Source organism: Perca flavescens, chromosome 18 (genome assembly GCF_004354835.1).
Source record: "Perca flavescens isolate YP-PL-M2 chromosome 18, PFLA_1.0, whole genome shotgun sequence".
NCBI lineage: Eukaryota > Metazoa > Chordata > Actinopteri > Perciformes > Percidae > Perca > Perca flavescens.
Window position 1 is genome coordinate 15,482,243 of NC_041348.1, and position 23,114 is coordinate 15,505,356.

At 43.4% G+C, this 23,114-nt stretch overlaps 1 protein-coding gene across 1 annotated transcript; it reads left to right on the plus strand.

Moving 5' to 3' along the window:
* The first annotated feature begins 3 nt into the window (after positions 1 to 3).
* Positions 4 to 20,304, plus strand: LOC114573659 (WD repeat-containing protein 26). The gene is made up of 14 exons (XM_028605944.1): positions 4 to 763; positions 2,893 to 2,992; positions 4,248 to 4,304; positions 7,108 to 7,244; positions 10,299 to 10,396; positions 10,507 to 10,663; positions 11,061 to 11,199; positions 14,964 to 15,104; positions 15,478 to 15,597; positions 16,437 to 16,582; positions 16,802 to 16,880; positions 17,005 to 17,134; positions 17,542 to 17,736; positions 17,844 to 20,304. Exons 1-14 carry the CDS (start codon positions 459 to 461, stop codon positions 17,867 to 17,869), a joined length of 1,830 nt encoding a protein of 609 aa, XP_028461745.1. The 5' UTR covers positions 4 to 458; the 3' UTR covers positions 17,870 to 20,304.
* The last annotated feature ends 2,810 nt before the right edge of the window (positions 20,305 to 23,114 follow it).

The following is a 23,114-nucleotide window of genomic DNA, read 5'->3' on the forward strand; positions in this document are numbered from 1 at the left end:
CGGAAACTTGGTAGTGTAGGAATTTCCGGTTACGTCAGGGCGTCAGGACTCCATTAGAGCTGCAGCTGTTTGGAGAGAAACAACAACAAAAACGGGCTAACTGACAGCGCTCCCATATTGACAGTCCGGTCTGAGCCCAACAACAAGGCCTCAAATCTGGAAGCTTAACCTTGATTTCCCACCCGGAGCTCCGCCGGCTTCTAACCACGGCCGCTCTCGGTGAGGAAACTCTGGCCTCCGCTTCCTCCTCCTCCGACTCGGACACCGGCGGAGCGTCGCCGCCCCCGCGGAAGAAGCACCGAGCCTCGGCGGCGGAGGGAGCAGGAGAGCCCGGGGCTTCAGCGGTTGTAACAGGCCTGTCGGGAATTGTATTAGGACTTGCTACTCACTCTCCACACTCTCAAGCCACCTCTGCCATCCACTTTAACCGAAGTGTTGTCAACAATCTTAGCAGCAGCATGCAGGCAAACGGGGCAGGACAGGGACAAGAATCTCCAGAGCTTTCCTGCCTTAACAGCGCACAAAACGGGGAGTCATCCTCGGCTGGCGGAACCCACTCCAATGGGCTTCTCTCCAGCACAGACAACGGGAATAGTGTCGGTACCAGTAACGGTGCTTCAGCCGGGCCCGGTTCGGGGACTTCGGCTGCCTCTACGGCCTCGGGCTCGGAGGTCGGCTCTCTGAAAAAGAAAAAACGGCTATCGCAGGCGGAGGAAGATGTCATACGATTAATAGGGCAACATCTCCACGGACTAGGGCTGAAGTAAGTTTATTCAAAGTCGATGAAAAACCTACAAACGTATATAATGTTACAGTTGAACACATGACATGTAATCGACATTACTGGTGTTTCGTGTGAAACTGCTACATAGCAGATGGTAAAAGCGCTATTAGTGCGCTTGACAGACACAAACATGGGGGATGGGGTAACGTCAGCTAACGTTAGTTAGCTAGCCTGTGAGCTCGGCTGTTGGTAGAAAGAAGGGGTCCATCTTGCACAATAACAGTTCGCTTGATAGCTAACAGCACTAGCCTGCGCTGAGGTGCTAGCTATGTCCTGACATTAAACCTTCACACAAACATAAAACACCGTCTAAATATGTCTGCTTAACAGATTTATAATTAGCTGAAATATGTTTCATATGCCAGTAGCGCAATGATGCGTTAATTAACATTATATATTTCGCACTGAATCAAAGGCATTACATCATCTAGCTAGTAACGTTAATTCAGAGATCCACTGACTTGTTATGGTTTGCAAAGCATAAAATGAATGTCACGCGAATGGATAACACTTGATTTAGCTTCTTACACAAGCAGGATTATCGAGTTTGCAGTGTACATTGGTGCGTTTCAATGCTATTGCAAAAAAATATGCGGAGGAAATGTTAGTGCGGGTTGTGAATGTCGTTTTTCGCCTGGCTGTTGGTTGGTGGGTTTCTTCATTTTCCATCTTGGCTGCCTCGGGAAGAATAATATGTTTTTTGCAAGACCGTTTGGGTGGGTAGGTTGGCCATACTGTAATAACTAGCATGGTTATGAAAACTGCCCTGGTTATTTTAGTATTCCGAGTGCGCCGTTTGCACCTCCTGGGCTGTCATTTTGTCCATGTCTTTATTCTATCAAATGAATCACCATATTCAGCCATCTACCGAACATGATAATTTTATTTCTAGATTAATGTTCTTTATTTTTCTGTCGCTGTCACTGTGTCAGAGCAATATGTCAACAGTCACAAACCGTAACACGCATGTATCGGGGCATGTATGTATTTAAAGACAGCAGTCGATACAGTGGGCGACAGTTGGTCCTGGATTGAACAGAATGTGTTGGTTTCATGGCGGCTGAAGAATGCGCTTTCTATCAGCTGTTTTAGATGGAAGCGCTGTGTTTGAATCTAATTATAGCATAGTGGGGGTTTCAAGAAATGTATGTCTAGCCCTCTGGCTCGGGTAGCCACTGTTGGATAGCTAGACATCCGCAGATATCTGGTCTCCAGCTGAGAAAGTGTAGCTGCCATTACAAGGCATTATAAAAGACAGCCTTACATCGCTATGTTTACAAAGGGGGGGGGGGGGGGGATTTCTGGTAGGAGACAGAGTTCTTACATTTCAGCTGGGGAATATGCAAGAGAAATCAGTGTAGCAGCCTGCTGGATGAAAGGCTCAACACAGAGCTGCTGCGCCACTCCATTGATACCTGAAAATGATGTCATCATGCTGAAGGTGTCAGCCACCCCCATCCCAAACCCCAACCCACTTATCTCTCTCACACACACACACACACACACACGCACACACATATCAACAGACTTATTTGTGGTGGGGGAGTGTGTTTAGCAGAGAGGTGGTGTTTGGACAGATGGTTATGGTTCATGGTTTACAGGCTGAGAGGATGATCTCAACTGCAGTGGAAGCTCTGTTCATGTTAGTGAACCTCCTACTGTCCACAAATAATGCTCTGGTGACACAACTGTGTTAGGCTGGCTTCCTTCTGACATTGTTGGCCATGAAATTGCCTTCATCCTATTGTCAGCCAATGACGTTATTATTGTCCCAGTGTTACAATTATTGTTGCAGATCTCCCACTCACCTATTTGCTATCCTTGTGACCATGATACAGTCACAGTGGTGAAATAGGTGATTAGATAAACAAGAAAAGTTGAGTAATCTGCCTGGAAATGGCACTTTATATAATCAATAATCATGAGCTAACTTTTCAAGTCCTGACTGGGCTCTGAAATATTATCTTTGCACTTGATTCTTAAGATTGATTTATAATGCATGTTCAAGCTTTCCTCTACTTTCTTTTATTTCACCTGTATTGTGTCTGTCAGCTAACTCTCTCTCTCTCTCTCTCTCTCTCTCTCTCTCTCTCTGTGTGTTTCTGCAGTCAGACAGTGGACCTGCTGATGCAGGAATCAGGCTGCAGACTGGAACACTCCTCAGCTACCAAGTTCCGCAACCATGTCATGGAGGGGGAGTGGGACAAGGTTGGTCTTAGGTTACCATGGTTACATAATAGCATGCACTACAATAGGCAGGGAATTGGTGACCTTCCTGGTGATCTATTGTCTGTATTGTACTGTAAGATGAAGAGCTTGCTTGTTTCGTCAAGAAACCAGCAGACGTATATCTATGCGATCGTCTCATATGACTTATCGAGTATGATTCCTGTTAGGAAGTGTTAAAGGAAGCTCGGGAAAGCATAAGCAAAGTACTTAAAGTGGTCTTTGGGCCACTCATACACATTCCAAATACAATTACCAATTACAAATACCAATGGAACTCTTTTCTTGACTAACAGAGCTTACTGTTAAAGTGCTATTTGATTTTGGAACTGGCAGTTATAGGGCGCATAGCTTAATTTAAAGTCTGTAACCATTAAGCACATGATTCATGTTGTGACATTCAATGTCATGGATTGTATTTAAAAAAACAAAATTGAATCGGGTTCAAATTATTATCATTGAGAGCTCGGGGAAAAATATGACTTCTGGTGGTTGAAAAGAATGTTTGGTTGGTCAACAGGTCTTGAATTATTCAAGGGGCGAGTATAAAGTGCTCATTATTACTATTATGCCTACTCTAGTGAACCATTTTCTGTCATTTGTATAACAAAATAACAAGGCACATTCCCCAATATGTGTCCATTATTATATTAAAAGATAAAAAAAAATTGTTAATCAGAACACCCAAAGCATAGCAGAGTGGTACTTCAGGTTGTTGTGAGGACTCCATCAGGCCGGTAATGTGGGATTTGAAAACATTAGGTTTGTATTGGCACACTTTAGGACATTTTTCTCTAATTGGCTTTGAAATCAACACTCGGCTGTATTACCCTGTTCTTGCAATTATTCTCGTTCCAACATTTTAGAGCTGAGGCTTATGAAAGCACACATCTTATTAAATATGGCCTTGTGAATCTTCTAGAATAATGACCCTATGTTTGAACTGCAGGATGGGAAAATAACACCAGCCTTGACCCAAATAGTGGTAAATTTTTGGATGTGGTGAGTATGGTTGTACTCTCCACAAACCAATCGTAAACCAGACACTGTTTTGATTCCCAAAATCTAGTTTTTCTACTGCGTAAATAACACAAGAGACCAGTATGTTTTTTGACCAAAATATCTCTGTTACTGCTGGTGTGATACGTTTTGTTTCTCCATGCATGGAAACTGCTGAGCTAACCATTTCTCTCTTTCTGTCTCTCCCCTCCATCACCCTCCCTTTGTTTTGATCTAGGCTGAGAATGATCTCAATGAGCTGAGAGCACTGATGCATTCTCCCAATGCCATTGTGGTAAGCTCCCCTTGAACTGAATGACAGCCAGTTAGAAGGCACAACTGGAGGTTCTAGAATGGTTCCGCTAAAATGCAGGGCTGCAGGTTCTTGTTGTGGGACACTGAAAGCCAAAACGTTCTGGATGACGCCTCAGAAAGTATAGCCACAGAAATGGACACCTCATTAGATTTAGGGAATGAATGCGTGATTCTGTCGTTTTTAAGCAAAATGTGGTTCGGCTTTTTGCTAGCTTGTCCCAACATTGATTAAAACTAATTTAAAATTCAAATTCAAAATAGTAACTTTTATATTAATTATATACATATATTAGGGCTGTCAAGATTAACACGATAGGCACCATTAACTAGTTCTGTGATTTGGGCCTCGGGCCACTCCATCCTTCTCTTAACACATCCATGATGGCTAGCAGTTGGCTAGCACCAACTGTGCGTGGAAATGGATATAGAAAATGGTCATTTTGAATTGCAAGTGCAGTTTCAAAGCCCTTCCAGATGGGTATCTTGACAAGACTAAAGTTTATTTGCATGTACTGTCAATGTGAGTTGAGTTACCACCGGAGTACGTCGAGTCTCAAATACCACTTGCTGGCTAAGCATACGGCTGATGCAGAGAACCCTCGCCAAAGGCAGGCCGCGCTGGATAGTTTGCAACGGAAACGTAAGAGGTGTAAGAAGTACAAGTGTAAAGTCGGACACTACATTGTATTAGTATTACCAAGAAATGTTACATTTAGGTCAATATGCCCATCTGTTGTTGCTTGATGGGCTTACGTTTGCCATATTATGCTTTCAGCATATTTTGTGAGCATACAGTACCTTTTGAGGTTATTCTGAAGAATATTCTAGACAATATTTGTCATTGTTTTGGATTGTTGCAATAATAATAAACATTTGCATAAAGCAAACATATTTGTCTGCTCCCATGTTTATAAGAGCATTAAAATCTTGAATTATATACCTTTTGAAGTACATTTAGAACATAAAAATGTATTTGCGTTTAATCGCAAGTTAACTACGGACATGCTAATAATTAATAGCAATTAAATATTTTTATCGATTGACAGCCATATGTATGTATGTATGTATGTGTGTGTGTATATATATATATATATATATATATATATATATATATATATATATATATATATATATATATATATATATATATATATATATATATATATATATATATATGTGTATGTGTGCATATGGCTGTAGATCTATAACAAGAAATTGCATTACAGAAATGTCAAAGATATGTCTAAAATGGTCAGTTATCTATTATTTACATTGTCCCCTGGAGATTACTGACAAGTTTATTTATCAAATTTAACATATATTGTTTAGTACATATTATTGTCACAATTAGGTTTAATAAAACAAATGAAGGGACACTTGTTCATGTGTTATGTGTTTATGTCAAATGACTGAAAGCCAATACATTATCAGAATTGTTAAAAGCTCAAATATCAATGTCAGCTTTAAAAATTTTCATTCATAACGGCAAGAGTACAACCATAGCTGTATCCCAATTCCACACTGCATAGTCATTTTAACGAGACGTATGTAGTGCATCCAAATTGAGAATTAATGAAAATGAAGTGTACTCACTACTCAGAGATTTTAGTACTATGCATACCAAATTTGCTTGATTTTTAAGTGTGGGGTTAAACTACACTGGTGTCCCCTATGTATTTCACACTGGAAATAAAGGAGATCTACTCACAGCTGGGAAAAAATTAAAATAACTGGATGGTGGAAAAAGGGCGTAAGGACATTTTTTGGAAAAAAGTAAAATATTACATTTTTGTAAATTTTAACTTGGCATTTTGATTGACATATGTAAGTATACTTGTATTATTTGTTGTTAATACAAAATTATAAAAGTACATGTATTGTATACTAACTGCCAACATTTTATACTGAAGATTTGTGAGGCTTAGCTCCGGCTAATTAGCCCCAGCTAGCATGCTAATTAGCAGACAAGATGAGCTTTAAAAATGGTCCCATGTGTCTCAGTCAAGTGCCTGCTGCTCCGTGTCAGAAGTCTCTCTAACTGCCATCACCATTTGGGTTATTTAAAGAACGGCTGCTGTAGCTGTTGATTTTCAGCTGTATGTACAGTGTGGGTAGCCATTTTAGGTTTGTGTTGTCATTGTCAACATGACTTATACTGCAGTTCTGGTAGGCAGTTTACTCATATCACAGGCCTAGTTGGAGAGTTAGGAGATGTGTTCTTGCACTCTTTATTTGTAGACCTTTTGTGGGTGGATGTTTTCTTGAATTTATGTGCTTGCACCCGTTGTCAGGGCTGCAGTTCCTACTGCATACCTTAGATAAGACAGAGACTCTTGATACCACAAATGTGAACACTGACCAGCAGCAGCGACTGGTAAAAACACTTGCCAATGGCCTTCTCAATATGAAGAAAGTAGGCTATTGGCATGACCATATGTCTTGGTTACATCTATAAATATGTTCTATAAATATAATAATGAAAACATGCTGCCCTGCAAAATGCTGCCACCATTTCAAGCATTTATGGCAAATCAAATATACATTTTATATTGGGATTACTTTTATTTTTTGGTTGCTATGCACAGCTGTACCTAGAAAGCTTTCTATGTCCTTATATAGCCATGCAGAGCAGCTGTTGTTGGATCAGTGGTTGAAATTGCTTCTTATCAAAGGGAAACCGGATGCAATAGTATAAGCTTACTTGTCATTCTTTTCTTTCTTCCCTTACTTTTCAGTTTAATATAAAATCTCTTCTCTGTACCTTTTGTCTCTCTTCTTCTCAGCGTATGAAGTTCCTGCTGCTGCAGCAGAAGTACCTAGAATATCTGGAGGATGGCAAAGTCCTGGAGGCTCTGCAGGTTCTCCGGGGAGAGCTGACGCCACTCAAGTACAACACAGATCGCATCCATGTACTTAGCGGGTAAGGTTACAAGTTTGATATTTCATCTGTCTCATAGTCATCAGACGGTCTACACAAATACACACCTGCAAACTTAGATAACTCTGTAATCACTAATAATGCAGCTCCCACCACTGAGCCAACTATAGAGCCAGAAAGACTTTTTAATGGAGGCTGGTTAGTCATTGGAATGGAATATATCACTCAAGCACCAGGGCAGTTTTTAACCAGTCAAATCCATCCTGAAAATGACATTGTAGAAAAGTATTTTCAATTTTGTCACACAGCTATTGTTCATCAAGTTACACAATACATTGTAGGGTAGGATGCTTCTTTTTGGTAGAGATGAGTATTTATCTTTCAAGTCAGGGAATGCGTGACAATTGACAATAATCATGTGGCCTTTAAAAACTAGTTTCAGTATTTACCCCTGTTTTTGTTTTCGTGCTAAACTGCGCTCATTTTGATTGTTTTTACAGCATGTTAAAATCAATGGCTTGGATCAATATCTCTCATGATCTTTCGCTTGGTTGTAATTTGATTGTCCAATATGCATACTATACTACAATTGATCCTCTGAGATTCACTATAATGGTATCAGTAGCTCCAGGATCCTCTATCTATCTAATCCATGGTCTGATCAATGCACAATTCAATTATTATCATTTATAGTATCAAATCATAACAAGAGTTATCTCAAGACACTATACAGTAGGGTTGGGCATCGTTTGGATTTTAACAATTCTGATTCCAATTCCGATTCTTCCTTTCGATTCTGGTTCTTATCGATTCTCGATTCCGATTCTTTGAGTGGTGGAGTTGAAACGGGTCACATGCTTATTTCACAAATAAGAGGAAAGTTTTATTTTGATTCAAAGGTGGGTTGCAGTTTGACAAGGCTTTTTCAACGTAAAATAAAGCCACACTAGAGCACCGCTTACTGTGCTCCAAGGCTGCAACACAACAAGCACCTGGCCGCTACGGAAACCCAAACTTGCGCATGTTAAATTGGAAAGTGATGATCGGATTTGAAACCAAATCCTCCAAACGATTCAAAAACGATTCCAATAAAGAAACTATTCCGATGGAATCGTAATTTTTGAAACGATTCCGATTAGGAATCGGTTCTCGATGCCCAACCCTACCATACAGATAGAGTAGGTCTAGACCACAATTTATAATTTACAAAGACCCAACAATTCCAGTAAATCCCCCAAGAGCAAGCATTTAGTGCAACAGTGACGAGGAAAAACTTCCTTTTAGGGAGAAACCTCAGACACACCCAGGCTCTTGGTAGGCGGTGTCTGACGGTGCCGGTTGGGGGTGTGATGATAATAATCGCAATATTATTCACAATAAAGATAATGGAACTATGACTAGAAATAGTAGTTGTAGTAGTTCATGTGGTAGCAGGGCACTACAGGGTGTTACAGGACATAGCAGGGCACTGCAGGGTGTAGTAGGACATAGCAGGGCACTGCAGGGTGTAGTAGGACATAGCAGGGCACTGCAGGGCATAGCAGGGTGTAGTAGGACATAGCAGGGCACTGCAGGACATAGGAGGGTGTAGTAGGACGTAGCAGGGTGTAGTAGGACATAGCAGGGTGTAGTAGGATGTAGCAGGGTGTAGTAGGACATAGCAGGGCACTGCAGGGCATAGCAGGGTGTAGTAGGACATAGCAGGGCACTGCAGGGCGTAGTAGGACATAGCAAGGCACTGCAGGGCATAGCAGGGTGTAGTAGGACGTAGCAGGGCACGGCAGGGCATAGCAGGGCGTAGTAGGACATAGCAAGGCACTGCAGGGCATAGCAGGGTGTAGTAGGACATAGCAGGGCACTGCAGGGCATAGCAGGGCGTAGTAGGACATAGCAGGGCATAGTAGGACGTAGCAGGGCACTGCAGGGCATAGCAGGGTGTAGTAGGACGTAGCAGGGTGTAGTAGGACATTGCAGGGCAATGCAGGGCATAGTAGGACGTAGCAGGGCATAGCAGGGTGTAGTAGGACGTAGCAGGGTGTAGTAGGATGTAGCAGGGCACTGCAGGGCAATGCAGGGCATAGTAGGACGTAGCAGGGCATAGCAGGGTGTAGTAGGACGTAGCAGGGTGTAGTAGGATGTAGCAGGGCACTGCAGGGCATAGCAGCGTGTAGTAGGACGTAGCAGGGCATAGCAGTCCGTAGTAGGACGTAGCAGGGTGTAGTAGGATGTAGCAGGGCACTGCAGGGCATAGCAGCGTGTAGTAGGACGTAGCAGGGCATAGCAGTCCGTAGTAGGACGTAGCAGGGCACTGCAAAGCGTAGCAGGGCATAGCAGGGTGCAGAGCAGGACCACGGCAACAGCTGCAACCATGATTTAGGTGCCGCCCTAATCCAGAAAAACTGCTTGGTGAAAAAACATAAGGACTCCGGGGAATAAGCTCCCCAGAGCTAAATTAGTAAAAAGCATTTCTGGGACAGGGATGCACACAGATGGAAAGAGAGAGGAGCTCAGTGTGTCAAAGGAAGTCCCACGGCAGTCTAAAACTATAACAGCATAATTAAGAGCTGGTGCAAGGCAAACCATAGCCAGTTCTATAAGGGTTGGTAGATGAATCTGACAACTATGAAGAGAAGCAGAGAAGAGAAGGGGTGCCGTGTATACACCCTTCCCGGCGGTCTAGGCGAACGCTGCAACTCCTCACTCCCTAACTATAAGCTTTATCAAAGAGGAGAGTTTTAAGTTTACTCTTAATGTGCTGACGGTGTCTGCCTCCCGAACCCAGACTGGGAGCTGGTTCTACAGGAGAGGAGCCTGATAGCTGAAGGCTCTGGCTCCCATTCTACTTTTAGAGACTCTAGGAACCACAAGTAACTCTGCATTCTGAGTGCGCAGTGTTTGTTTTTCTTTGCATTACATCTGTATTTGGTGTAGTATTAGTAAGAAATCACCATACTAATCACTATTTTGTGCTCCTGCTGGCAACTTGTCAACATTCAACTTTTTTTGTTGTGATAATATTACTGTGTATGTTATCATTTTTCCTGTGTACTGTACGTTGTTATTTTTCTGATCTGTGCTGTTTGTGTCTTCCTGCAGGTACCTAATGTGCAGCCATGCTGAGGACCTGAAGGCCAAGGCAGAGTGGGAGGGCAAGGGCACTGCCTCACGCTGCCGACTGCTGGACAAATTACAGAGTGAGGAGACCTGTCTATACGCTAACTCTGTAGATCTAATATACATATTACATGACTACAACACTACTAAATACATAACCAATATGTCTGTCTTTTATCTCTCCTCGTAGCATACCTGCCACCCTCTGTGATGCTGCCCCCTCGGCGGCTGCAGACCCTGCTGCGGCAAGCAGTAGAGCTGCAGAGGGACCGCTGCCTCTATCACAACACAAAGCTGGACAGTAGTCTGGACTCAGTCTCTCTCCTCCTCGATCATGTCTGCAGCAGGTTGGTACAACACAGCTTGCATGCTGCTCAGGCCCATAAAGAACCTTAGTGTTAAACTATGCTGCTGCAGGATCTGATATGCATGCATCAGTTGACCACCTGTTGTTATAAAACTAAAAAGTTGATGCATATGGACTGAAAGCCTTGGTTTGTATTTTTCTCCTGTGTCAGAAGTCTTAACTCCTTTCCCCTCTCTCTTTGATGTCCTGCCCCTAGTATATTAGTACTGTATTATGGCTGCAGTACGCTTGTTGTTTCATAAGTTCAGCTTTTATCATTTTTTCTATCCTTTCCCTATGTTTTATGATTTTCTGATTGCAACATGTTGAGACATAAACAACATAATCAAAGAAGACCTTCTATTTCTGACTTAAATTCTTCTTTCTCTGCATCCCAGGAAGCAGTTCCCCTGTTACACTCAACAGATTCTGACAGAGCACTGTAATGAGGTGTGGTTCTGCAAGTTCTCAAATGACGGCACCAAACTAGCCACTGGCTCCAAAGACACTACGGTCATAATTTGGCAAGTAGACCCGGTAAGTGTGAAAAATGCCTATTAACACACTGCCTTTTTTATGATTTAGTCCACAGCTAAATTACCCTCCAAGCATGTCGTGGGCAGGGATTTTTTACATTTGCAGGCAGTTTTTTTTTTTGTGGCATTTTAAAATATGTATCTAACAGTAATGTACTTTGTTAGAATTCCCCATGATAACCGTTACGTGCATATAAAACATTCTTTGAAACACTTTTATTTTCTGTCTTAGATTATGAGACATTATCTATAGAAATACATAACTTCCACTTTGGTGAAGTCTGTCATTGTCTCAGATATGTTACTGAGAATTAATATGGTACTCTTCATTGCATCCTTAACTTCTGAATTTGGTTGGTCCTCTGTTGTCTGTTTTTATATAAAGTAGAAAGGCAGTTTACTTTCTATCTACTAAATAAGAACCCTGAAACAAATGACGTACATTCACAGAAGTGGCTTGTCGTCAAGGTTCTTTTATGTTGGTTCAGACTCAAGACTTTGGTTTGACTGGTTTGAATTTGGGCCCACCACCTGTGGGAGGAACCGTTGGGGTCTGGTGCGATGCCACATGGGTGGCAGTGAAGGTCAGGGGCCTCGACGGACTAGAACCGGGCGGCAGACGCTGGCTCTGGGGACGTGGAACGTCACCTCTCTGTGGGGGAAGGAGCCGGAACTGGTGCGGGAGGTGAAGCGCTACCGGTTAGATCTGGCGGGGCTTACCTCTACGCACAGTCTTGGTTCTGGAACCATACTCATGGATAGGGGTTGGACTCTTTTCTTCTCCGGAGTTGCCCAGGGTGTGAGGCGCCGGGCGGGTGTGGGGATACTCACAAGCCCCCGGCTGAGCGCCGTTGTGTTGGAGTTTACCCCAGTGGACGAGAGGGTCGCCTCCCTACGCCTGCGGGTTGTGGGGGGGGATACTCTGACTGTTGTTTGTGCATATGCACCAAACAGGAGTTCGGAGTATTCGGCCTTCTTGGAGGCCTTGACTGGAGTCCTGCATGGGGCTCCAGTGGGGGACTCCATTGTTCTGCTGGGGGAATTCAACGCACACGTGGGCAATGATGGAGACACCTGGAGAGGCGTGATTGGGAGGAACGGCCTCCCTGATCTAAACCAGAGTGGTTGTTTGTTGTTGGACTTCTGTGCTAGTCATGGATTTTCTATAACGAACACCATGTTCGAACATAGGGATGCTCATAAGTGTACCTGGTACCAGAGCACCCTAGGCCGAAGGTCAATGATCGATTTCATAATCGTTTCATCTGATCTGAGGCCGTATGTTTTGGACACTCGGGTGAAGAGAGGGGCAGAGCTGTCAACCGATCACCATCTGGTGGTGAGTTGGGTCAGAGGGTGGGGAAGACTCTGGACAGACCTGGTAAGCCCAAACGTGTAGTGCGGGTAAATTGGGGAACGTCTGGAGGAGGCCCCTGTCCAACAGACTTTCAACTCACACCTCCGGGCGGAGCTTTTCGTGCATCTCTGTGGAGGCTGGGGGCATTGAACCCGAGTGGACAATGTTCAAAGTTTCCATTGCTGAAGCTGCGGCGAGGAGCTGTGGTCTTAGGGTCTTAGGTGCCTCAAGGGGCGGTAACCCACGAACACCGTGGTGGACACGGTGGTCAGGGAAGCCGTCCAACTGAAGAAGGAGTCTTTCCGGGATATGTTATCCCGGAGGACTCGGAGGCAGTTGCAGGGTACCGAAGGGCCCGAAGGGCTGCAGCCTCTGCCGTGAAAGAGGCAAAGCAGCGGGTGTGGGAGAAGTTTGAGAAGACATGGAGAAGGACTTTCGGTTGGCACCAAAGTGCTTCTGGAAAACTGTTCGCCACCTCAGGAGGGGGCGGGGAACCATCCAAGCTGTGTACAGTAAGGATGGGACACTGTTGACCTCAACTGAGGAGGTAATAGGGCGGTGGAAGGAGCACTTTGAGGAACTCCTGAATCCGACTAATACGCCCTCTATGTTAGAGGCAGAGCTGGAGGATAAGGGGGATTGTCGCCGATTTCCCAGGCGGAAGTCACTGATGTAGTCAAACAACTACACAGTGGCAAAGCCCCGGGATTGATGAGATCCGTCCAGAAATGCTCAAGGCTCTGGGTGTGGAGGGGCTGTCCTGGTTGACACGCCTCTTCAACATTGCGTGGAAGTCTGGGGACGGTGCCAAAGGAGTGGCAGACTGGGGTGGTGGTTCCCCTTTTTAAAAAGGGGGACCAGAGGGTGTGTGCCAATTATAGGGGTATCACACTTCTCAGCCTCCCTGGTAAAGTCTACTCCAAGGTGCTGGAAAGGAGGGTTCGGCCGATAGTCGAACCTCGGGTTGAGGAGGAACAATGCGGATTCCGTCCTGGTCGTGGAACAACGGACCAGCTCTTCACTCGCAAGGATCCTGGAGGGAGCCTGGGAGTATGCCCAACCGGTCTACATGTGTTTTGTGGATTTGGAGAAGGCGTATGACCGGGTCCCCGGGAGATACTGTCGGAGGTGCTGGGGAGTATGGGGTGAGGGGGTCTCTACTCAGGGCCATCCAATCTCTGTATGACCAAAGTGAGAGCTGTGTCCGGGTTCTCGGTAGTAAGTCGGACTCGTTTCAGGTGAGGGTTGGCCTCCGCCAGGGCTGCGCTTTGTCACCAATCCTGTTTGTAATATTTATGGACAGGATATCGAGGCGTAGTCAGGGTGGGGAGGGGTTGCAGTTTGGTGGGCTGGGGATCTCATCGCTGCTCTTTGCAGATGATGTGGTCCTGATGGCATCATCGGCCTGCGACCTTCAGCACTCACTGGATCGGTTCGCAACCGAGTGTGAAGCGGTTGGGATGAGGATCAGCACCTCTAAATCTGAGGCCATGGTTCTCAGCAGGAAACCGATGGAATGCCTTCTCCAGGTAGGGAATGAGTCCTTACCCCAAGTGAAGGAGTTCAAGTACCTTGGGGTTTTGTTCATGAGTGAGGGGACAATGGAGCGGGAGATTGGTCGGAGAATCGGCGCAGCGGGTGCGGTATTGCATTCAATCTATCGCACCGTTGTGAAGAAAAGAGAGCTTAGCCAGAAGGCAAAGCTCTCGATCTACCGGTCAGTTTTCGTTCCTACCCTCACCTATGGTCATGAAGGCTGGGTCATGACCGAAAGAACGAGATCCAGGGTACAAGCGGCTGAAATGGGTTTCCTCAGGAGGGTGGCTGGCGTCTCCCTTAGAGATAGGGTGAGAAGCTCAGTCATCCGTGAGGAGCTCGGAGTAGAGCCGCTGCTCCTTTGCGTCGAAAGGAGCCAGTTGAGGTGGTTCGGGCATCTGGTAAGGATGCCCCCTGGGCGCCTCCCTAGGGAGGTGTTCCAGGCACGTCCAGCTGGGAGGAGGCCTCGCGGAAGACCCAGGACTAGGTGGAGGGATTATATCTCCAACCTGGCCTGGGAACGCCTCGGGATCCCCCAGTCGGAGCTGGTTAATGTTGCTCGGGAAAGGGAAGTTTGGGGTCTCCTGCTGGAGCTGCTCCCCCCGCAACACCGGATAAGCGGACGAAGATGGATGGATGGTTGGATGGATGGTTTGAATTTAGTGCACCATTGCCATGGAATGATGAAAATGAATTTGTCATGAAGAATCTCTTTGAATTCTTCATTTAATGTCATGGAACTACTTCTTCCAATGTGCACTCTGACTTCAGTTTGAAAACTTGGAACCCTAGCGCCTCTGCAAAAGAGGGCCCAACCCTCAGTGTGTCAGAATTCATTTTATTATAATCCCTTTCGTCCTATCTTTGTGTAGGAGAGCCACCAGTTGAAGCTGCTGCGAACCCTGGAGGGTCATGCATACGGCGTCTCCTACTTAGCTTGGAGTCCCGATGACACCTACCTGATCGCCTGTGGACCAGACGACTGCTCTGAGCTGTGGCTCTGGAATGTTCAGGTAATGTTTCAGGCCCCACTGTACATACACTAAACCTATACTTGTGATACCTCTTAATTGGCATGTTTCCAAATGCCAGCCCTGTTTTACACGTGAACATGAGTTTACAAAAGCATAGATCGGACTTGAGACTTGAGCTGTCTATTTCAAATTCAGTAAACAAGCACATAAGGAAAACAGGCCTTTCAGCCTCCCATAGATACTCTGTAGGCTGTGTGTACTCAATGACCTCTCCCCTTCCCTCCCCTTTCGTTTCCTTTTATCCACCCCTCCCCGACTCGTACTTAATGTTTGTTCTTGCTGTCTCCCTTCCCCCCCCATTTATCTCTTCTCTTGTTTTTCAACTGTCTCTGCCAATCCCCTTGATGAGCAGACGGGGGAGCTGCGGACCAAAATGTCCCAGTCCCATGAAGACAGTCTGACTAGTGTGGCATGGAACCCTGATGGCAAACGCTTTGTCACCGGAGGACAGAGGGGACAGTTTTATCAGTGTGTAAGTGGATGGATATTTTTTTTTTCCCCGAACAGGATTGCTTAGTGGGATGTGTTTGAACCAGTAAATGCCTCCAATATTTATCGTCCATTTCTCTCTCAAGAATTATGGATCATCTCTGTAGTCAATCAATGCTGAATGCCTGTTGTGTTTTAAAGACAGGTGAGGGCGCTAAAAAAGGGAAGACACTGTATGTGAGTCATATACAGCTTTTAAACATCTGCTCAAATGTTGCTTTGACCTTAAATAAAAATTAAATAGACCACTTCGAGATAATTGGATCTGCCGGTCTATTGATTTTCTAGCCATGAACCCGAACGGATGATTTATATTTTTTATTTTTTTTATCTCATATCTTTGGGAATATGGTTTATGTGTGTATCTATGCTTGTCGTGCGTGACCAGTTCTCTGTGTAGTTAAGATAAAAAAATAAGAAAAATAAGATAAACCTTTATTGATCACCAGAAGGGAAAATTGAGGTTGATAATGATTCAGTTGATAATGTCTGTACATTTTTGTAAGCTGGAAATGAACATTTGAACTTATATCCCACACATAAAAAACAAACTGTCAAACTGCAGAAATGTGTGATTAATAAGTAGAAATGCCAAAATGTACAGCTATTTCATTGGTGTTGTGTGACAAATCAGTGACATGATGTTAAGCGGAAGGAAAGTATGTTTTTTTTGTCTGATGGTTGCACTGTGTTGGTGCCTGAGCAGAAAAAAAGTTCATCTAACAGGTCCTCTTGGTAAATAATTTCGCCATAATATGCTTTGTCCATGTTTTCATTCCCCTGGAAGAATGAGAGATGAGGTGTCTGTGTTTGTGTTGTCAGGACCTGGACGGTAACTTGTTGGACTCCTGGGAGGGCGTGAGAGTGCAGTGCCTGTGGTGCCTGGGTGATGGCAGGGCCGTGCTGGCCTCGGACACACACCAACGTATCCGGGGGTACAACTTCGAGGACCTTACAGACAGAAACATGTATGTGTCTGCCCTAGTAATCCCTGTACTGTAGTATATCTAGAGTATGGTTCAATTATTATTGAAAATACAACACATTTTGCTCATGAATACCAGCCAATGGAGATGGATATTTAAAGCCCCCATCCAATCATTGTCCACCCACACAGAAGTTTTGTATATTTGCATTATCCAGTACAGTGCCTGACTGCCTGTGTCTTGTTAACATGTCCTTTACAGAGTTCAGGAGGACCACCCTATCATGTCTTTTACGGTTTCAAAGAACGGGAGATTAGCTTTGTTAAATGTAGCAACTCAGGTGAGCTATATCTCCACCTTTTATTAATATCACTTTATTTGCTTCTAAAGCACAGTTTGTTTTGATAAGACACTATGCAGGACGCTTCAGCAGTTATAGGCTACTCTTCCACAACCTTTTGTAGGGAGTGCACCTGTGGGACCTCCAGGACCGTGTGCTGGTGAGGAAATACCAAGGTGTGACCCAGGGCTTCTACACCATCCACTCCTGCTTTGGAGGCCACAACGAAGACTTTATTGCCAGTGGCAGCGAAGGTACAGACCAAGAGTACTGCAGGGAAAAATATTGACCGGGATAACACCGTGGCTCTTTGTAACAAACTGTAGTACATAGTACCCCTGCTGACACATTTTCATCTCATTCTGTGGACTTTGTGGGAGACTAGAATCTTGCTGCGTTTGGTTTGTGTTAAGTAAAACATCGTATGTGTGATATGGTGCCGTTTCTTACTGGATCCTTGCTGATTAGTGCTGTAGCATTGACTCGTATCATCAGGCTTGACATAAATTTATCTTCGGCAGTGATGGCAATTTTTTTTTTCTCTGTCATATCTTTTCTCAGTTTCTTTCAACTATTATCCATGCATTGTCATATTTCATACCGTTTACTGACTATCTTTACTTCCACCTGTTGTGTTGCGTTCATCATTCCTTCTCTACAGACCACAAAGTGTACATCTGGCACAGGCGTGGTGAACTTCCCATTGCTGAGCTAACAGGCCACACACGCACCGTTAACTGTGTGAGCTGGAACCCAGCCATCCCGGGACTCATGGCTTCTGCCTCCGATGACGGCACAGTGCGTGTCTGGGGTCCTGCACCTTTCCTCGACTCACAAGAGGCGGACGCACTCAACGGTAACTGCCAAATCTGTTTTTTTACCATAGTGCATGGAAGTGTTGTTAGCAAAAGAATCATGTTAAATCTCTTTATTCACCTGATCTTTTTTTTTTATTCTCTGCAGAAAACTGCAGTAACATGGACAGTTGATGGTCACTTATGGAGCAGATGACATCTCTCTTTAACAACAATCCAAGATTCCCACAATAAAATGAGATCTCAACGGGCGAATCAAATCCAACACCAACCTAAAGCAAGACAAGAAAAACAAACAACAAAAAGCCACCAAGACAAAAAGAGAAAACAAAAGTGAGAAAAATGTGTCTTCTGACTGACCTAAAGAAAATGGTGGAGGTGATGAAGGACACTCTAAATATTCAGGTCCTCGTCCAAAACCTGATCCCGACCCAGAGGAAACCCAGTCAATGCCCAGCGGGAAACGACCGCCATCCACTGGTGAGATGTAACGGCTGTTCTCCTCCAACTGACCCTTCTTCCCCCCATCTGGCTGCATGGCCACCAGCCATGCCAGGTCCTCACACAGTTTCCCAGGAAACCCACCTCCACCTTGAGCTTGGAGCACATCAAGTCCCCCCATCCCCCCGTGATTCCTCCAGACACACAGCAGACCAGCCGTCTACCATTTGTCTGCCTGTTTGTCTCACATTACCTGTATAATGTCTCCAAGGACATGGGTGGGGTGTTGTTGGGGGAGGATGGTGCATATAGCAACTCTTCTGTATGTATGTTTTCCTCTTCCCCACTCTCTTGCTCTATTCTTCGCATTCGATCTGTTGGACAAAGGCTGCAAATCCACCATAAAAACACTGACTGACCATCTGACAAAGAACACACACAAAAAAAAAGAGGCTATGCTAAATGTTGGATTTTTTTTTATGATAGTCATAGCGTAATTCTCATTTAAGAGGTGAATCTTAGCTCAAGTAGTGCCCGTGGAAAGCTTTAGCGTGAAGATTCCACTTTGTGTTTCTCGACATTAGGAAAACAAACTTTTTATTCCTTAATTTAACTTCTAACATGGATGGTCGCTGTAGTGTTTCCAGCTGACAGCCGCCCCAACCCCCTCTGTTGAACTAGCTACCGCACAACTCCCATTACATCTGCCTAAGAGGAGATGGACAGAGGGATTCACAGGTCACATATCAACGGTGAGGGGGTCAGACGTTGGTGGTTAGGTGGGGTTTCCACTGTCAGGACACATACTCTGACCTTTCTCAAAAGACACACTTTCAGATGTGAAAAGAGTTCAAGTGCAACTTGCATTGCACACCAGTGACTGCTGTCCCTCCTCTGTGTGTGAGAGAGTGAGCGAGAGCAATTATGCATGCACACATTAGTGGGAGAGTTGACATTTGTGGGTGCAGGTTTAATTGGCGCGTGTTTTTGTATGTGTGTTCAATTCACACCAGCAGAAGATTCACACCCCCTCCTCCCCCCTCCCTCCCCTATGCTCCTAATCCCATAGTAAAATTGTAAAGAGGATTTTAAACCAATTCTAAGTTATCCAAAGCCCCATAGGGACCTCTATCTGTGGAACAAAGAATACTTGAGAGCCATTTTGTAAAAGAAAAACTTTTCTTTAATCTGGGGCTTTAATTTTACATTACAATTTTTTCTTCTTCTCCTTACCACGTGGCATTCAAACGGCAATGAGTTTATTGCCAATAAATCGTCTCTGTTGGGGGGGAAAAAAGAAAAGGAAGATTTCAAAAGAGCATTTTGAGTGAGGCATGTTTCAAAAAGCTGTAAAACTGTTGTGTTCTTAGCAAAGGGTCATTTCATATGAGAAGTTATTGTTTGTAATTATTGAACGAGTAGTAAAGCACGGCCCGAGAGAGAAGAGGCACCAATAACCAGAACCACTCTCTGAGCCCACAGTGTTGTTGCAATCCTAAAACACACACACACACACACACACACAAACACACACACACACACTGCCTTCCTATTCATACAGTTGCACACAAACCTTCAGTATGTATGACACCCCCACCACTGCACTTTGCGTGGTCTTTTTGCTCAATCGCACCTACTGCAATGGCATAAATCCATAAGCTTCTCATAGTCTTAAGGTCACTGCACTTGCCATTCTGATGGCTTAAAAGGTCGCATTGGCAAAGACTCAAAACCTAACCGGAGATTGCTAAAGGAATTGAACCCTCACTATGCCTCTATGCACCCAAAAGCAGTGACTAATCATCTTGTCGACATTATAAAATGGAACCTCGTGTGTATAAGGCACAGCAGTCTCATCTCGAGGTATACCACTGTTGGATCTTAGAGAGAATTCAGAATCTCTCTTCCCCCAACCCCCCACCCCCTCCTTTTGCTCTCCAACCAAGTTATTCAGTGGTCAGTGCGCCATTCAAAGCTTTCGTCCTCCCTTTTTTAGGGTATGTAATGACTATTTGCTACAGACTGATATACAGTAAAACATGTTTAAAACAGTGCTTTTCTGTCTGTTTTTATTGAACTTTTTTTGTTACTTAAATTTTTTTGTTCACATTATATCATTTTTGGTTGACCTCTATCCTTGTATGATCATATTAAAATATAACCAGACATTTGGACTCCTCATTTCTTTTGTACTCTTTATAACCCCCTGTTATCTTTCTTTTATATATTTCTTTTGTTTCTTTGTGTTCAATTGCATTTTATCTACCACTACTATTACAAATGAATATGCACAGTACCACCCATGTCAATTGGAGTGGGGATAGTTTTTAGCAAATGTGTTACCTACAATCAAATCAGGTTTGAACTTATCCACCCCTCGCCTTTAAAGAGTTTCCTTCATGTGAAAATCTACTTTACCGCATGTCTGTGTAATTGACCGAAATCTCTCTCTCTCTTGGTGTGCCATTGTTGATTGATCTGATCTTTCTCAAAGCCAAATCGGCACACTTGGTGTTTTCTGTAGGTTAACGTGTGTCGTGGTCTGATATTCACACTTTGGGAACCTTTATCTCAACTCTTGGATGCAGAATGGACTCCTCCTCCACACCCTACGTTATTTCAGAAGACTTGAGGCAAATCACACACACTAAACCCTAACAAGAGTTTCAAGCCTATCATTCAATTCACAAATGCTATGTCTGTATGCAACCTGGTGTCCACTCTTCTTTTGTCTGAGTTTACCAAGGGAGTTGTTTCTGATTTAACTATGTCTTATTTCTCTCTCAGAGGTGGTGACGGTGGTGGTGGGGAATATCAAGTGCTTACTGTAGCATTTCTAAGTTCCTTGGGCTATGGCGGGAAGGGGTGATGTGTGGCTTTGCGTTTAATGTGTTATTTACAAAAGTGATTGTACTGTTTTGTATTGTTGTGTAGGAAAAGTGTTATGTATGCATATTTTCAATAAAGCATTCAGGGTTTTGAAAACACAAAAAGGCCAGTGGAGGTTTGATGGGGCAAGAAATTGTGAAGGCCCCAAGAACAAAGCTTCAAATCCCCAGAAAACCTATTTCTCCCACCTCTTAAAACACAGAAAGGGGGTCCAGGTTGGCCCTGAATCACTGCTTTGGGCATAGCATGTGTCAAAGGGTCACTTACAGTTTAAAACACTGGGTTGAATTTCTTTCTACTTCGTATTAAGTCATTTTTTGTAAATGTCTTGAAAGCAATTTCTGGAGCTAGAAAATATAGTAAGAGGTTATCTTTGATGCTATTAGGAACATTATATTGAGTAAGCCCTGTTGTCGGCCCTACGTTTCTATACAAAACTTGCCATTTACTGGTACTTTAGGAAGTAGTTGTACAAGGCATGGGTGCTGGTAAAATGTGAAAGTATCTTTTTTTTGGGGGGGACCCAAAGTGTTTACTAAGGACTATAAATAGGAAATGATGAAGTAGAACGTGAATAAAACCATGGAATTGTGAAATAATCCAATACATTTTTTTTCAACTTGGTTGTTGCTTTGCAGACAGCATACTTGATTGACAGATAACGGCTTTGCAATGAAAATTGGTATTATGCAATAAAAAAGGCCATTGGGGGAAAATGTCATCATGAAATAAAAAAAGAAATTGGAAAAAGGACCTTTTGAAATAAATACTGTTGGACTGAAATAAATCAAAATTACCTGCAATAAACTCTGTTATTGTCAAATGAATGGCATAATGAAACAACATTGCATAATAATGAGATGAGATTTTAAATGTACTGGATTATTTCACTATTTGTGGTTGAATTAAATTTTGTGTCTTATTTTATTTTATGTAATTTATGCAATATCGGACTCAGTGCGCCACCTGGTGGTGTCTAAGTAAAAACAAAGTCCACAGCAGCAGAACAAAACATGGCGGGGACAGAATCCTATATGGGGAGTGGAATAAAACCAGGAGCTGATCATGGACCTCTGTGACAGCAGATGCATACCTAACTTGATGAATTATTTTAGTTGAAGAACTTTTTAATTATTTTTAATATAATTAGACCTGATGGCTCATTGTGTGCAAGTGGCTGTCAAGCCTTCTGTTATGTTACAAATAGAGTTTGGTCTGGATGTCTGATGTAGCAGCTGTCACAAAGTGGCACAGTGACATGTTTTTTAACAGATGCAAATAAAATCAAAAAGACACATAAAGCTGCTCCCCATAAACTGTACACACTGTAGTAAGATAATAATAAGCATTGTTTGACATACAGCACAGTACAAGCGAGCAAGGAGGTCTGTTGGTTACTGTATCTCTAAACAGACTTCACTGACATTTAGTGCAAAGTTAGGCCATGATCCAGGGAACAAGTGATTAGTTTTCTATGTGGATAGCACCACCATTTGGCCTGCATGAACCACTTTATATTTTGGCTGATAAAAACTAAAACATGAGGTCTAAAATCAAACTTCCTTGGTTTATAATAAATTGGTAATGGCCACAAGTGTTTCTGCCCAAACATTTCATTTCAAACTGTCATTTTAAATAGTTAATTTTGTGTGGCATCTTTCAAATTATACCGTTGGCTTAAAATTTGGAATAACACTTTCTGACAGGGACTAAAAGAAATACATACACCCATATAAAAGATGCAAAATCTGTCAGTTGATAGTAAAAATGAACACCATTCTGCCTTACATGTATTACAAGTTTTATTTTGAAAGGTAGGCCTTCTTTGGAGGAAAGTATTCATAAAGACAGGAAAATGAAGCAACGGAGAAGAAAACAAAGGAAAACAAGCTGAACAAAATATACAGTATGTAGATTGTTTTTTTTAAGTTAAAGCAGCAAACTCAAGTGAGAGTCCTGTATTCAAAACCTTACTTATGTAAACGTGGGTGAGTATTATCAGTATCAAAAGAAAAGAAAATAAGGTCTCTGTCAGTGTTTTACGATCAAATTGTTATTTATCTTGTAAGTAGGAGTAATTTTCTCACTC

What these genes read in the sequence shown, in the direction of transcription:
- LOC114573659 (XM_028605944.1), top strand. Translation starts at nt 459, where the DNA reads ATGCAGGCAAACGGGGCAGGACAGGGACAAGAATCTCCAGAGCTTTCC. An exon ending in TGGAGGGGGAGTGGGACAAG is followed by an intron (nt 2,993 to 4,247) that starts GTTGGTCTTAGG and finishes GTTTTGATCTAG; the next exon opens with GCTGAGAATGATCTCAATGA. An exon ending in GGGGACAGTTTTATCAGTGT is followed by an intron (nt 15,598 to 16,436) that starts GTAAGTGGATGG and finishes TTGTGTTGTCAG; the next exon opens with GACCTGGACGGTAACTTGTT.